Source organism: Varanus komodoensis, unplaced genomic scaffold (genome assembly GCF_004798865.1).
Source record: "Varanus komodoensis strain SLA01 unplaced genomic scaffold, ASM479886v1 scaffold46_1, whole genome shotgun sequence".
Taxonomy (NCBI): domain Eukaryota; kingdom Metazoa; phylum Chordata; class Lepidosauria; order Squamata; family Varanidae; genus Varanus; species Varanus komodoensis.
In genome coordinates, this window is record NW_025336043.1 from 262,030 (window position 1) to 276,026 (window position 13,997).

At 65.5% G+C, this 13,997-nt stretch overlaps 1 protein-coding gene across 1 annotated transcript; it reads left to right on the plus strand.

Moving 5' to 3' along the window:
- Nucleotides 1–556: 556 nt before the first annotated feature.
- Nucleotides 557–13,548, plus strand: FES (FES proto-oncogene, tyrosine kinase). The gene is made up of 18 exons (XM_044444853.1): nt 557–763; nt 1,139–1,312; nt 1,506–1,602; nt 2,335–2,518; nt 2,637–2,774; nt 2,869–2,994; nt 3,317–3,439; nt 3,918–4,104; nt 4,269–4,370; nt 4,541–4,750; nt 7,220–7,342; nt 7,417–7,470; nt 8,265–8,383; nt 9,187–9,281; nt 9,979–10,102; nt 10,380–10,537; nt 10,819–10,941; nt 13,270–13,548. Exons 1-18 carry the CDS (start codon nt 557–559, stop codon nt 13,410–13,412), a joined length of 2,487 nt encoding a protein of 828 aa, XP_044300788.1. The 3' UTR covers nt 13,413–13,548.
- Nucleotides 13,549–13,997: the final 449 nt, after the last annotated feature.

The following is a 13,997-nucleotide window of genomic DNA, read 5'->3' on the forward strand; positions in this document are numbered from 1 at the left end:
GAGCGCGGACCTCGGCGAGCGCCAGCCCCGCGGCCGGCTGGGGCCGCATCCACCTCTGGCCCGCGCCCCTCGCGGGCGCCGCCGATACGCGGGGAGCAGCGTGTGCCCCGCGGCCCGAGCGAGCGCAAGCGGGGCGCGGACGGGCGGACGGGCCTTGCCGGGAGGGGCTCTCGCAATGCTGGGAGGGCTTGCGGGGCTTCCTGTTCCTCTTTCGCGCCGGAGACACCCGAGGCCGGCGCGGGCTCCGGCGGCGGCTTCCTGGGACAGCGCAAGGTACGGCCTCGGGCGGGGCGGGGCGGGGGGGAGGGGAGGGGGGAGGGGGCGCGCCCCCCCCGCCCGCGCCCCGCGCCAGCTGGCCGCCCGGCTCTCCGCGCAGAGCCCGCAGCACCCCGGCGGCGGCCGCCACCCCTGCCGCTCCCGCGGCCGGGCGCCCGGTCCCCTCACGGCAGTCTTGTCCTGTGGCCCAGCCCAGCGGAAGCGGCGGCGGCGGCGAGCGGGACCCGCGCAGGGGCCGAGAGACCGGGCGCGCCGCGCGTGATTCGGGGGCGCGCGCAGCATGGGCTTCGGGCTGCACGCCGGCTGCCCCGAGGGCCACGCCGCGCTGATGCAGCTGCAGGAGGCCGAGCTGCGCCTGCTGGAGGGCCTGCGGAAGTGGATGGGCCAGCGGGCGAGGAGCGACCGGGAGTACGCGGCGCTGCTGCACCAGATGCACTGCCTGGCCGGCCGGCAGGAGGGCGGCTGCCCCGGCGGCCAGGTCAGCCAGGTGGGCGCGAGCGCGAGCGCGGGGGCCGGGGCGAGGGGCAGGCGTGGTGGCCGGGCCTCCCGCCGACCTCGGAGGCGCTCACCTGCCCCGCCCGCCGCAGCTGGGAAGCGGGTGTCGGCGCGGGGGCTGCTGCCGCCCCCCAGCACCCCCAGGCCGCACTTGCCTGTCCACTCGCCCGCGGGCCGACCGGGACTGCAGCCGAGGCGGGACCGGGACGGGGCCCGGCAGGCGAAGGCTCGACGTCGGCTGCCCGCCAGTCTGTGGGGGGCAGGGCCCCGTGCGGTTTGGCGTAGGCCCACTGGAGCCGCCTGGCCTCAGACGGGGCTTTCTCCCCCGCCAGCCGAGCCCTTCTGTTTTCTCCCTGCCGGCATGCAGTGCTGGTGGTCCCTGGTGAACCAGACAGAGGCCCTGAGCCAGATCCTGCAGCGCCATGCGGACGCCCTGCTCTCCGGGCCCCTGACTAAGCTGGGTCAGCTCATCCGCGACAAGCAGCTGCTGTGCCGGAGCTACAGTGAGCAGTGGCAGCAGATGAGCCAGGACTTCCTCCGGGTAGGGCTGCTCCCCACCTCCGAGGATGCTGCCATGTCCTGGGGAGCCCCAGGTCCAATGCGTCAGGAGCCCGGGCTCTGGGGCCAGCTGGGGCGGGAGGGGCCGAGAGGGCCCCCCAGGGGTCCTGGCTGCAGGGCTGTGGCAGGCACCCAATGCGTCAGCTGGCCCCCTGCCCCTCCCTCGACTTTTGCAGACCACCCAGCAGGAGCCTGAGCGGCTGAAAACCCAGTACCGCACCCAGGTCCGCGAAATCATCCAGGCCCGGCGCAAGTACCAGGAGGCAAGCAAAGGTGGGTGAGGAGCAGAGCATGGCGGGAAGGGCAGCTGCTGGCCCAGCCGCTCGGCGGCCCCCTGCTGCTCACCGTGCCGGGGCACGTGCTTCTGGGGCGCCCCGGACTCGAGGGCCACGAGGGCAGCAGGCTGGCTCGGTGATGGGCAGGCGGCCTCCGGGACCAGTCGCCGTGGTCCGTGGCAGCGAATCCCGCTGTTTTCTTGTGCACTGTGTGAAGAATCCTTCCTTCCTTTGGTCTGAATCCCTGCTCTCTGCTTCATAGGATGGCCCCTGAGGGATGAGAGACAGAGAGCGTGAACCGCTAGTCACTTTTTTTTGGCCATTTTCTTGCATCAGTTCATTTGCTTGTATCATGTTTCTTTCTGCTCTTCTGTTCTCAAAGATTTTCCCACCCTCAAATTTAAAGTCTTCCTTGTAAAGGAGATGCTTCAGTCACCTGATAATTTTGCTGCCCTTCTTGGCACCTTCTCTGGCTCAATAATGCCAGCGTTGTGATGTGACGGCCAGCCCTGCATGCTGCATTTTGAAGCCTGGCGAGTGCTTTTCCCTTCATATCCTGAAGACCCCTAGAAGGGAATTGGCCCGTCTCCCTGAGGCAGGCCCCCTTCTGGGTGAACGTGCGCCTGAACCTCCAGTCCTTCTTCCCGGCTGTTCTGCCGGTCTGCCTCCACGCCGCCAGGTGCGCAGCTGGCCCAGCCCTGATCCCGCTTTTGCATGGCTCTCCCTGCAGAGAAGGAGCGTGAGAAGGCCAAAGACCGGTACGTCCGCAGCCTGTGGAAGCTCTACTCCTTGCACAACCAGTACGTGCTGGCCCTGGAGGCTGCAGAGGTGCAGCACACTGCCCACTTCCAGCGGACGCTGCCAGGGGTGCTCCAGGCCTTGCACAGCCTGCAGGAGGAGATGGCCCACATCACGTAAGAGTGGCGGGGGGTCCCGGCTGCCCCGCCCTGGGGAGTGGGGGGGCTCGGGCTCGGGTCCCAGCCTCAGGGGGGGCCGTCAGTCACCGCCCATGCCCCACTTCTGTGCCCGCAGAAAGGAGACCCTGCAGGAGTACGCCGGCATCACCAGCCTGGTGCAGGAGGAGATGGTGGTGGTGCACCAGGCGATGCGGAGGGCCATCGAGCGCCTCCAGCCGGCCGCCGAGTACCAGGGGTTCGTCCCCCAGTGCAGGTGCGGGCTGTGGGGCACTCATCCCGGGGGGGACCCCTCCGCGGCTCCTCCCGGCAAGCCATCTTCCCTCTGCTCCGGCTGCGTCTCCTTGCAGGTGTGTGAGCGAGCCCCCCGCCGTGGCCGCTTTCGACCGGACGCTGCTGGAGGACATGGAGGCAGAGGGCGTGCGGGCGGGCGAGCTGCAGCTGAACGAGCTCACGGTGGAGAGCATGCAGCACAAATGCGTGGGAGGGGCGGCCGCGGGGCTGCGCGGGCCCCAGCCCACGCCTCCCGGCCCCGCCAAAGCAGCGGGCCCCTGGCCCCGTGGAGCGTATCAGGCGCCGAGCGGGGCCGGGGCCGGGGCCGGGGCCGGGGCCGGGGCCGGGGCCGGGGCCGGGGCCGGGGCCGGGGCGGGAGGGCTGCCTTGGCGCCCTGCTCTGCATCGTGTCGGCCTTGCTGAGTGCTCCGTGGCCGGGCTGCCGCGTGAGGCCTTGGGGCTCCCGGTGCTCCCCATGCCGGGCAGCAGGTGCCGACGTCTCCCTCCCCCCCCCCGCCCCTTGCAGGCTGACCACACTGAAGGAGGAGCTGACTAGCGCCACGGAGAGCGCCAGGGGCCACCAGGAGCGTGTCCAGATGCTGAGGGCTGAAATCCAGGCTGCCACGGAGGCCGAAATGCCCGCAGAGCGGTGAGAGCGTGGAGCATTCCCCCTCGCCTGACCCCCCCCCCGCCAAAGGGCCCTCCCCTCGAGCCAGCAGCTGATTCAGAAGAGGGGCCTCCTGGCTGTCTGGGTGGCTGCAAGAGCCCTGCACACGCTCCTGAGGGGGAAGGACGGGAGCAGCCCTGCTGGGGCCACCCTGCTGCCTCCTGGGGACCCCCAGGCTGGGAGATCCCGCTGCCTCCTGAGGTCACTGTTCCCTGCGCTGAGGGCACTGGGAAGGAGCACACGGGCCTGGCTTCCCCACAGCGCCCCCGCACCTGCTGGGCCTCCAGTCCGCGAGAGGGTGCTGCGGCCGGGCCTACTACCCCGCCAGCAGCCGCGCCCCCCACGGGGTCACGACGTGGGGTGGGAGCGGAGCTGCGGGGCAGAGGTGGCGCGTGTCTGTGCGGCCCTCCCCAGCCTGCCCCGCTCCCCAGTGGATGCCAGCACCCGCCTGTCTCTGCAGCATCTCGCTCCTGGGAAAGCGCCTGGCCCTCCGAGAGGCCCTGCACCTCTCGCAGCTGGCCCAGGGCACGCAGGAGAAGCTCGGGGCACAGAGGGATCTGCTGCAGCGTGAGCTGGATGAGCTGGGCTCCCGCGACCCGCCCGCCGTGCCAGCCCTGCAGGAGGACGGTGGCGCCTTGCCTCCCGCGGTAGGTCCAGCCCTGCGCCCCTTCTCAAGATAGACCGGGGGGTACTGGCTGCCGCCGCCGGGCGCTCCTCCCTGCCTGCTGCCCGGGGCCTTGGTGGCACTGCCCCATGGGGCCCAGAGCCCTCAGCAAGCAGGGCTGACCTGCCCCGCGCATCTCCCTGGCAGGGCCAGCAGCCGCCACAGCTCCAGGATCGTGAAGCGGGGTGGGCACCCGCCCTGGAGGCCTTGAAGCACCACCTGACGGGCATCTTCCGCCCGCGCCTCTCGGTGAGTGTGCTGGGGAAGTGCCTGCCCGGCCCCCCTGAGCCTCTCGCAGCACCCAGCCGGCATGGGGAGAGGGGCTGGGGCAGGGGGACCCTGCCTGCCTGCCTGCCTGCCTCACTGGCGGGGGGGCCTCTGCCTGGCTCCAGCACATCTCCCTTCCTCTCTCTGCCCAGCTGCCGCCCCCGGTGCCCCTCCTGCCCGAGGTGCAGAAGCCGCTCAAACAGCAGGCCTGGTTCCACGGCGTGATCCCACGGGCGGAGGTCCAGCGGCTGCTGCAGAGCCCCGGGGACTTCCTCGTCCGGGAAAGCCAGGGCAAGCGGGAGTGCGTGCTCTCCGTGCTGTGGGCTGGGCAGCCCCGGCACTTCCTTCTGCAGGCTGCAGACGTGAGTGGCCCTGGCCCTGGGCGGGGAGGGGGCGGGGGCAGGCCACCTCCGACGGCCCCAGGGAGCAGGAGGTGCCGAGGCTGCGGGGGGGCGGGGGGGCTCTGCGCCGGCACTCCTGATCTGGCAGTCCACTCGTGGATGAGCGAGCGGCCGCCTCGAGAGCCCTTCTGCCCCCTCCCACTGGCCGCCGCCCCTGGAGGGCTTCAGGCCAGCCGTGCGGGGCCTGCAGGGGAGAGGGCTGTGGCCGCGCCACGCGCCAGGGCCGTGGTGGTCAGACGCTTGCCCGCGAGCGTGCAGGGGGTGCATCTCCCAAGCCAGGCCGCTTCCCCGGGCTCCTCTGTCCGGAGCGGCCATCCAGCTCTTCCTGGTACTTCCAGGCAGAGGGAGGGCTGGGACCCCTTTCGGTAGAAGCTGCCTGGAAGCGGCTCGGCAGAAGCTCCACTTCCCACCAAAACGGCCGCTCTGCAATAAGAGCAAGGCCAGAAGAGGTGGCAGGATTCCGAACGGGAAGGGATGCCCCGGACCCCTCCTGTGGGAGCGAGCAGCAGGCAGCGCAGGCTGCGGAGAACCCGCCCCCGTTTTCGCCCTCACGGGCCAGTGGCCCTCTGGCCACCCTGGAGGGGCAACTCCCTGCGGGACAGGGCTGCTCTGCTGCCTTCCTCATGGCTACTGGGCTACCATGTGTTCTGGCGCGAGCCATTCCTGAGCCGAACGGAGATGGAGCTGCAGCCACAAAGAACTCCTTTGCCGGCCCTCTGAGGCCCGCGTGGGCTCTCGCCACAGAGCCGGCTCGGGCAGGGGGCATCCCTTACTGCCAGGGTCCTCGGACGCTGGGTGCAGCTGCTGCGTGGGGGCACCGCACACTCACGGAGCCCCCTTGTCCATTTCCCCAGGGAGCCCACTTGTTGTTCAAGCGGGACGGGAGGGAGGGAGGGGCGGGAGGCCACCGCGGCAGCCGGCTCTAGAGAGGCACCCCACAGGGCATGCCGGTGAGGAGCGTGGCGCGGGAGACTGGACCCCAGTCGGGAGAAGAGGACCCGTCTCTGCTCCCCTCACCTTTCGTAAGGCGGCCAAAAAAGAGGAAGGGGGAAGAATTGAAAGAGGAAGTTGTGAGGCTCCTGCTGACCGCACTGCCGGCGCACCGAGAGTTCCCCTGTGCCCTGTGTCTCACCGCAGCTGCAGGCTGGGCCCCCATGCCCAGGCTGACGGGAGAAGCCGCAGTGGTGGTGCCAGCTTCCCCTTTCGGGCGGGAGAGGCCAGGGGCTGCCCACATCCCTCCAGGCACACCAGGAACAGACCAGGGAGGGGCGCCCGGCCTTGCCCCAGGGAGCGCCTCCTCGCAGGGCCCTCCTGAGCACCCCGGGAGCCTCGGGGGAGCTCTTTGCGGCAGACTCGTCCCTCCCAGAGCTGCTGCGGCAGCACCAGTCCCCTCAGCACTGCAGCTGGCTGCACCTCTTGCCAGGCCTGCCCCTGCCGTGCCCCTGCCTCACCTGCCCTGCAGTACTGCTCCTGCCACTGGCTGAGCCCTGGCCTGGCCCTGCCCCGCCTTCTGCTCTGAGCCGGACTCCGCTTTGCTGGCCACCGGCCTGCTGGGTGACTGTGACTGGGCCTGCTTGTTCAACGGGGCCTCTCCGGGGCCTCGGGGCCTGGTCTGGGGGCATTTGCCTCGCTTCCCGCCCATGCCCCACACCCCAACAGCCTGGCAGAGTTCGTCCGCCCAGGTGGGATCAGGCACCTGCTCCCGTGCCTGTTGCTGCCATGCGCTTCCGTGGCATCCGTGCAACTTGTCGTCTTGACTGGGGGCTGGTGGAAGACCCCCACCCTAGCCCAGCACCTCCTTCTCTTGCGTTTCTTCGCAGCTGCGCAGCTCCTCCTGTTCTGTGGCTTCTGCCCCTTCTGTCCTTCGCTTGCTGTATTCCACTGAAGCTGGATGTCCCGGGCCGTCTCCGTCACGCATTTGCATTCTGTTGACCTGGGATCTGAGCGCATCCTGCCTCTCCCCATTTCCCAAGCACTAGTGCAGAGGCAGCGCGAGCCGTGAGCCAGTTCCCTCTTGTGAGCACTGAGTGTGTGTGTGCGAGAGAGAGAGAAGCAGGAGCAGGGAGAGCCCCTTGGCCCGGGCTGCCATCTGACTCATGTTGCTTAACCACAAGCTGTGGTTTGCTGCAACGCGGTTGAATTGCCACCCCCCCCCCCCCCGGTTCCCCATCGCTAGTGGAGCGGCACTTGTGGACACAGGGTCTGGCCGGCTCCCCGTTGCCACACCCGGAACTCGCTGGCCGCCCAAGCTTCCACCGGCCCATATGGGAGGAGGACAGGACTCGGCCTGCCCCACGCTGGCTCTGGCCAGCGCAGAGGCCCCCGTTCTCCCTTGTGCGTGCGAGACTTGCGAGCCCCACAGCTCAGAGGGGAGGGGGACACTCTGAACCTCCCTGCCCGCTCCTGTACCGGCTCCTCCCTTCCCCGCAGAACCTGTACCGGCTGGAGGGGGAGGCCTTCCCCACTGTCCCGCTGCTCATCGACCATTTCCTGAAGTCCCAGCAGCCGATCACGAAGAAGAGCGGCATCATCCTGGCCAAGCCCATCCTCAAGGTACTGCTCTCGCCGCTGCCCCCGCACGGGCCGCCTGGGAGCCGGCTGCCCGGTGACCGCCTTTCTCGCTGCAGGACGAGTGGGTGCTGGACCACGAGGACCTGCTGCTCGGGGAGCTCATTGGGCAGGTGAGTGCGCTGCCCTCCGGGTGCGGGGAGCACCGCTGGGCGGCACCCGCGGGGCGCTTGGCCAGCGTGGGCTGGAACCCTGCAGCAGCTCCGCGGGCAAAGGCCGTGTGACCCGCAGGTGGGCACGCCGCGGTTCTGGGCTTAGCTGTGAAGCGGAGTATCCCAAATGATCCGTGTTGCAGAAGAGCCTTCCGAGGGGCTTCCGGGCACTGCCTGCTGCCTGCCCCCTCCAACGCTGCAGTCCCTGGACTGGCGGGAGGCTTGCCTGGGCTTAGGAGGCATGTCTAGGAACAGTCTGGGCCAAGGCCGGTGAGGCAAGAAGGTTCAAGCCCACGCACCATCCAGGGGCGCAGTCCAAGGGTTAATGCGCAGCAGTGGGCCTTCCATGGGTGCACAGGAATTCGTGGAAGCTGCTCCCGTTCCCGAGGGGTTCGAAGGAAGACGCTCTCCTTCAGGGGATGGAGCACATGTGAACGGACCCTAACCCTCACCCAGTTGTGCATTTTCATCCTGCAAGCTGATTTACAGAAAAGCCGAGTGAAAACACTCACATGGAGGGAGAGATGTGCGGATGGCCTGGAGCTGAGCAGGCCTCAGGCAGCGGGGACAAGGGTCAGGCGAGGGGATGCAGGACGCCAGAGTGCCAGGCGGCTGCCCGGATGGCCCGGGTCGCTGTGGCAGGTGCATCAGCGAGGGAAGCCTCCTGCGCAGCTCCGGGCCTCCAGCCGCACCACCCCCTTGCCGCACTGCCGCACCCCGCAGGCCCCCGCAGTGAGACCGCCGTCTTTCTCCAGGGCAACTTTGGAGAGGTCTTCAGTGGGCGCTTGCGTAGCGACAACACGCCCGTGGCGGTGAAGTCCTGCCGTGAAACTCTCTCACCGGAGCTCAAGGCCAAGTTCCTGCAGGAGGCCAGGTGTGTGTGGCGCGAGCTGCTGGACAACCGCCTCTGTGCTGCTGGACCTCCCCTGGGTCCTGCAGGGGCCCAGCATCCTGGAGCTGCATACACCAGCATGGGGGCTTCCCGCAGCCCCCAGATGCTTCCCCATGCAAGCCGGTTGTCCAGGACCCCACCCGCCAGTCCTCTGGGTTCTTCCTTCGGATGGTCACCAGGACTGAAAGCGCGCTCCTGGCAGGTCACAATTAGTCTGCCTGGTCCTAAATTGTCTACACCAGAAAAGGTCTTTAAAATAGCCTGCAGAGAGCCGCTTTTCGGGATCTTGGCCAGTAGCCTTTCCAAGCCCTGCAAAACGTGCTGGGGATGCGAGGCTGTGAAATATTTGCCCGCGGGGCCAGCAACAAATGCGACACGCAGCTAGATGAGGAAGTGCGGCTCCTGGGAAGGCACAGGAAGTGTCGCGCTGTGGCCGAGGGCTGGGCCGGACGGGGACACTTCCTCGTTCTGCCTCTCTGGCTTCTTTGGAAGAGCTCCCTGGGAAGAGAGGCGGCTGGCGTGCCTGCTGCAGAGCCACAGCCAGCTGCTCAGTCCCGCTGCCTGAGCATCTCGCGCACGGCAAGCCCTCCGTGGAGCCCGGCGCCCATCCAGGAGCACGGCTGCCGCCCCGGCGTCTTCTCCTTTCTAGCCATAGAGGCTCCCTGCCCGTGTAGGTGGAGGGGACAGGCTGCCTGTAGCACAAGGCAGGTGCAGAGGGAGGCTTCACCCGGCGGGGGCCCGTGGGCCGCCCTTCCCCAGCAGAGCCACCTCTGGTTCCCCCGCAGGATCCTGAAGCAGTACAGCCACCCCAATATCGTCCGGCTCATCGGAGTCTGCACCCAGAAGCACCCTATCTACATCGTCATGGAGCTGGTCCAGGGTAGGTCCAGCCATTCGCATCCCCGTGCTGGCCTCGGGGCTCTCGGGGCCCTTCGCCAGAGCCTCCCGGGAATGGGTGCGCTCCGCCACTGCCGAGAGCGGATGCGCTGGGCCGCGATGCTCGCTCCGGAGGGCCTCTTGCAAGGTTCGCAGCCTGTAGGGCCATCGAGACCAGCCGCTCGTGTCGCCGTCCGATAAATGCGGTTCCAGGCAAGGCTGCAGGCAGCTGTGACTCCCCCTCCCTCCCTCCCTCCCTCCCTCCCTCCCTCCCTCTCTCCCAGCCAGCCGGGAGGGCCCTTTGTGCATGAGCCCTTCCAGAAGTCCCTTCAAGGCTGTCATTCACCCCCTCGCCCCGATCCTGCCCCACTGCACACCTGCCCAGGCCTGTGCCCTGAAAGCACTTATGGGCTGGCAGGCTTTGCTGCTTGCCATTCCAATCAGCTGCCAGCTTGGAGCAAGGAACCAAAGAGGCTGCCAACGCACGGCTGCTGGCGGCACCGGGATGCTGCAGCCTGGGCCAGGACTGCAGGGGCTGGAGAGGTGCCTTTCCGCACCCCTCCTGGGGATCCTGTCGGGCAAGCAGAGGAGAGTGCCCGTGTCTGCGCATGCCCACGAGCCAAGCGACGGCCCTGCTTTCGTCGCGGGCCCAAAACCGCTCTGTGGGCCGGGCCCTGTTGCCGAGCACTGTCCTTCCACAGGGGGCGACTTCCTGTCCTTCCTGCGAAGCGAGGGAGCTCGGCTCACTGCCAAGGGGCTCCTGCGGATGATGGAGAACGCCGCGGCAGGGATGGAGTATCTGGCAAGCAAGCACTGCATCCACCGGTCAGTCGCCGGGCAAGCTGCGTGGTTGTCCGGAGCGGCCCCTGCTGCCCCGTGGCCTCGGCAGCAGCGGCTCAGCCTGGGCAGGGGCCGCTCTTGCCCCGCAAAGGCCGGTAGGGCAGCCCAAGGCTCTGGCGAGGGGAGGCGAGCATGCGCCCGGCCCGGTCGTGCAAAGGGCTAGGCCATGCCGAAGGACACCTTCAGGGCGAGGGCCGCCGAGGGCTCCTGGGCCCAGTGCACCAGCCAGGCTCAGCCGAGCCTTTGGCCTCCCGTTCCGCAGGGACCTGGCGGCCCGGAACTGCCTCGTGACAGAGAAGAACGTCCTGAAGATCAGCGATTTCGGGATGTCACGGGAACAGAAGGATGGCATTTATTCATCCACCGGAGGCATGAAGCAAATCCCTGTGAAGTGGACAGCTCCAGAGGCCCTCAGCTATGGTACCTGCTGGGATGGGCCAGGCCCGCCGCTCGAGAGGACTTCCCCAGCATGGCGGGCAGGGACTGGGGCGCACTGAGAGGCGGATTCGCCCCAAGGAGCCCAGCGGGTGTCCTGTTGCGCCTGCACAGGGCGTGTGGGTCATCCCAGGGATTAGTCACCGAGAATGCGCCTTCCTCCCGGGGGCACATGGGTGCGCATGCCTGCGGGCCAGGCTTGGATTGCTTTGACCCAGAAATCCAGAAAATGTGGCCACTCAGGTGCCCCCGTCTGCCCCCCTCAGGTCGGTATTCCTCGGAAAGCGACGTCTGGAGCTTTGGGGTCCTGATCTGGGAAGCCTTCAGCCTGGGTGCCACACCGTACCCCAGCATGAGCAACCAGCAGACCCGGGAGGCTGTGGAGAGGGGTGAGTTGGGGCAGTGGGGGGCGAGGCTCAGTTGAAGTGGCCTGATGGAGACAAGATGCTCGGAGGGGTTCGTGCTCTTGGCAGTTGTGCCTCTTGGCTAATTACCACTAGCCAGCCCCAAGAGGAGAGGGGAGAGCAACCTGGACTGTCTCGAAGGAGGACGTCCTGTAACAGCTCTTTAAGAAGCCCAATTTGGACCTGAACTCTGTAATACCTACCATCCAATCACAAATCTTCCCATTTGGGGAAGGTCCTCAGAAGGTGGTGGGTTTGCAGCTCCAGGCTCTCATTTTAGACTCGGCTCAGGCTCAGCTTGGCCACCTTTGTTGGGGGACCGGCAAATGCAGCCCTCTTGACTGTCCTTGACCAGTCAGCAGTATTCAGCACCCCTGATCTCGCTGGATCAGCTCCCTGGTTGCGTGCAGGGGAACGGTGACCCAGGCCTTCCTCGGCCTGGAATCAGTAATGGGCTCTATGAGGGTCCATAAACTGAGGCTGTTTATCTGATGAGATGGCGGTACTAGAGGCTCGTGGGCTGGATCTTCACCCTGCTCAGGCCAGGGTTGTTCTCCCGCTAAAGGAGCCGTTTTGCCAGTTTGCAAACAACACAGCTAAGTTTGTTCACATCACCACTGAAAGAACTGCACTGGTTGTCCGGTCGCTTCCTGGGTCAGCTCAGGGCAGCTGATGCTTCCCTTTAAAGCCCTAAACAGTGACTTTTCCCATACTGCCTTGCACATGCCCTAAGATAACCTACTCCAAGCTGTCTCTTTGGAGGTGTACCATATAATTAAAAGCAGAGAACTTTCTCTGCGGTGTCATCTGGCTTTAGAATACCCTTGCAAAAATGATCTTTCAGCTTTCTTAAGAAGGCATCATTATTCCACCATACAAGTCCTCAAAATTTTCTTTTAATATTATTAAATTCAGCTTACTGCAGTAAGTGATATGATCTGTGTTGGTCTCTGGATCATCTCCATTGCCCTTCTCTGGTTCCGCTTTACCAGACTCCTCCTTAAAATGTGGTGTCCAAAACTGGACCCAGTACAGTGGTACCTTGGCTCACGAACTTAATCCATTCCAGGACTCTGCTCGTGACCCAAACTGGTCGTGAGCCAAATCAACTTTCCCCATAAGGTTCAATGTAAATAAGGTTAATCCGTTCTGTAACCATTTTTTTAAATCAGAAAAATGTGAAGCAAAGTGACAACAAAGATTCAACCCCCCCCCCCCCCCCCCGCACCCCAAGCGTGGCCATCTCCCCGCCCCGCCCCCAGCATGACCGGGATCCGCCTGTCATCCCTGCAGGCGCCCGTCATCCCAGTGCGCTGGGGGTGGGGGGGAGAGACGGGCACGATCGCGGGCGCACTGGGGGAGGGAGGGATGGGCGCAAACGGAGCACTGGGGGTGGGGGGACGGCCGCGGTCGCAGTTCCGTTCGTGCAGGGAAGGCGTGCCTGATCAGAGGCGCACTCCTGCAGGAAGGGCACTTTGCTTCACATTTTTCTGATTTAAAAAATGATTTTTTTATTGTTATATTATCATTATTTCTGTATGTATTTATGTATTCTTTGTGAGCCACACAGAGGCTTTGTTGTGTTGGGGGCGGCATAGCAATGTTTTAAATAAATAAATAAATAAATAAGGACAGGTGGGATCTCGACCGTCTCCCCTGCGGCTCTGCTTTGCTGCTCCCGTCTTTCCTGCAGCAGCGCGCCTCTGATCACGGACGCCTTCCCTGCACGAAAGCAACTGCAATCGTGGGCATCTCCTCACTGGGCAGAGGGGGGGTAGATGGCTACGATCTCGGTCTCCACCCAAAGCGGTGTTTGCGACCCAAGTCAGAATTGTTCAGTAATGTTTGTTCGTAACCCGATTTGTTCGTGAGCCAAGGTGTTCGTGAGCCGAGGTACCACTGTACTCTTTTTTTTCATTTTGGTGCCAGGCTAAAACATTTTTATTATTTATTTAAAATATTTATATGCCGTCCTGTCGCAAAGAGCCTCAGGACGGCTTACAACATAAAATATAATATAAATTCCTGACCCACACTGGGTCCCATTTATGTTTCCATTATTTAAAATGTTAGTACTGTTTAAAGATTGGGTTTTATTTAGTGTATATTTTGATGCTGTACTTTATTGTATTATTGCCCCGAGACACAGTGAAGGGCAGTATATATAAAAGCTTTAAATAAATAAAAATAGCCAACAAGAACATTTCATCTGCGTTTAACCTCGAGGCCCAGCAGCGCGCTGTGTGGGTTGCTCGAACGGGGCTCGCCTCCCTGTTGCGTCCCCCGGAGCCTCAGCTGTGCCTCTCCCCTCAGGGATGCGGCTGAGTGCCCCGGACCGGTGCCCGGCGGAGGTGTACCGGCTCATGTTGAGCTGCTGGGAGTACGAGCCACAGAACCGACCGAGCTTCAGCATCATACGCCAAGAGCTGGTTGCGATCCAGAAGAGGCCGGGGTGAGAACACTCCGCGCGCAGGGCTGCTGGCTGGCCGAGGGCAGCTTCCTTGACGCCGGCTGGAGCCACCCACCCGCCTGGCGGCACCAGCAAAACCTGCTTTTGCCTTGGCTTTTGGCGTGGACGCCTGGTGACGTGGCGCTTGTCCGGGCCTCGGTGGCACCAGGAGAGCGCCACGGCCACACTCCCCGACTCAGCTGCGCTCCCCTTCCGCCCTGAATGTCAGTATAATAAAGGCTGAACTAGATTGTTTTGCTTGCTCCTTTTTCGAACGGGTCCCAAATAACGCGTGCCTTGTTGAGGACGGAGGGCCCTTTCCCGCAGAAGGGCAGGCAGGGCCCGGCAGGCCGGCTGCGGCCGGCCCGGCTCGGGGAGGGCCGCTCGTCGCGGGCGCTTCTCGCCCCGCGTGGCCGGGCCGGGCCGGGCCGGGCCGAGCGGCACCGCGGCCACCTCCGCGCGCCTCCCTGCCGCTCGTCCGTCCACGAAGCGGGCCGCGGGAAGGGTCTCCGCGCCGGGCAGGCGTTGCGGCGCCCCGGCGGCGACTGCGCAGAAACGGAGCGGCGCGGCTGCCCTCGCCCGCCCTGATCCG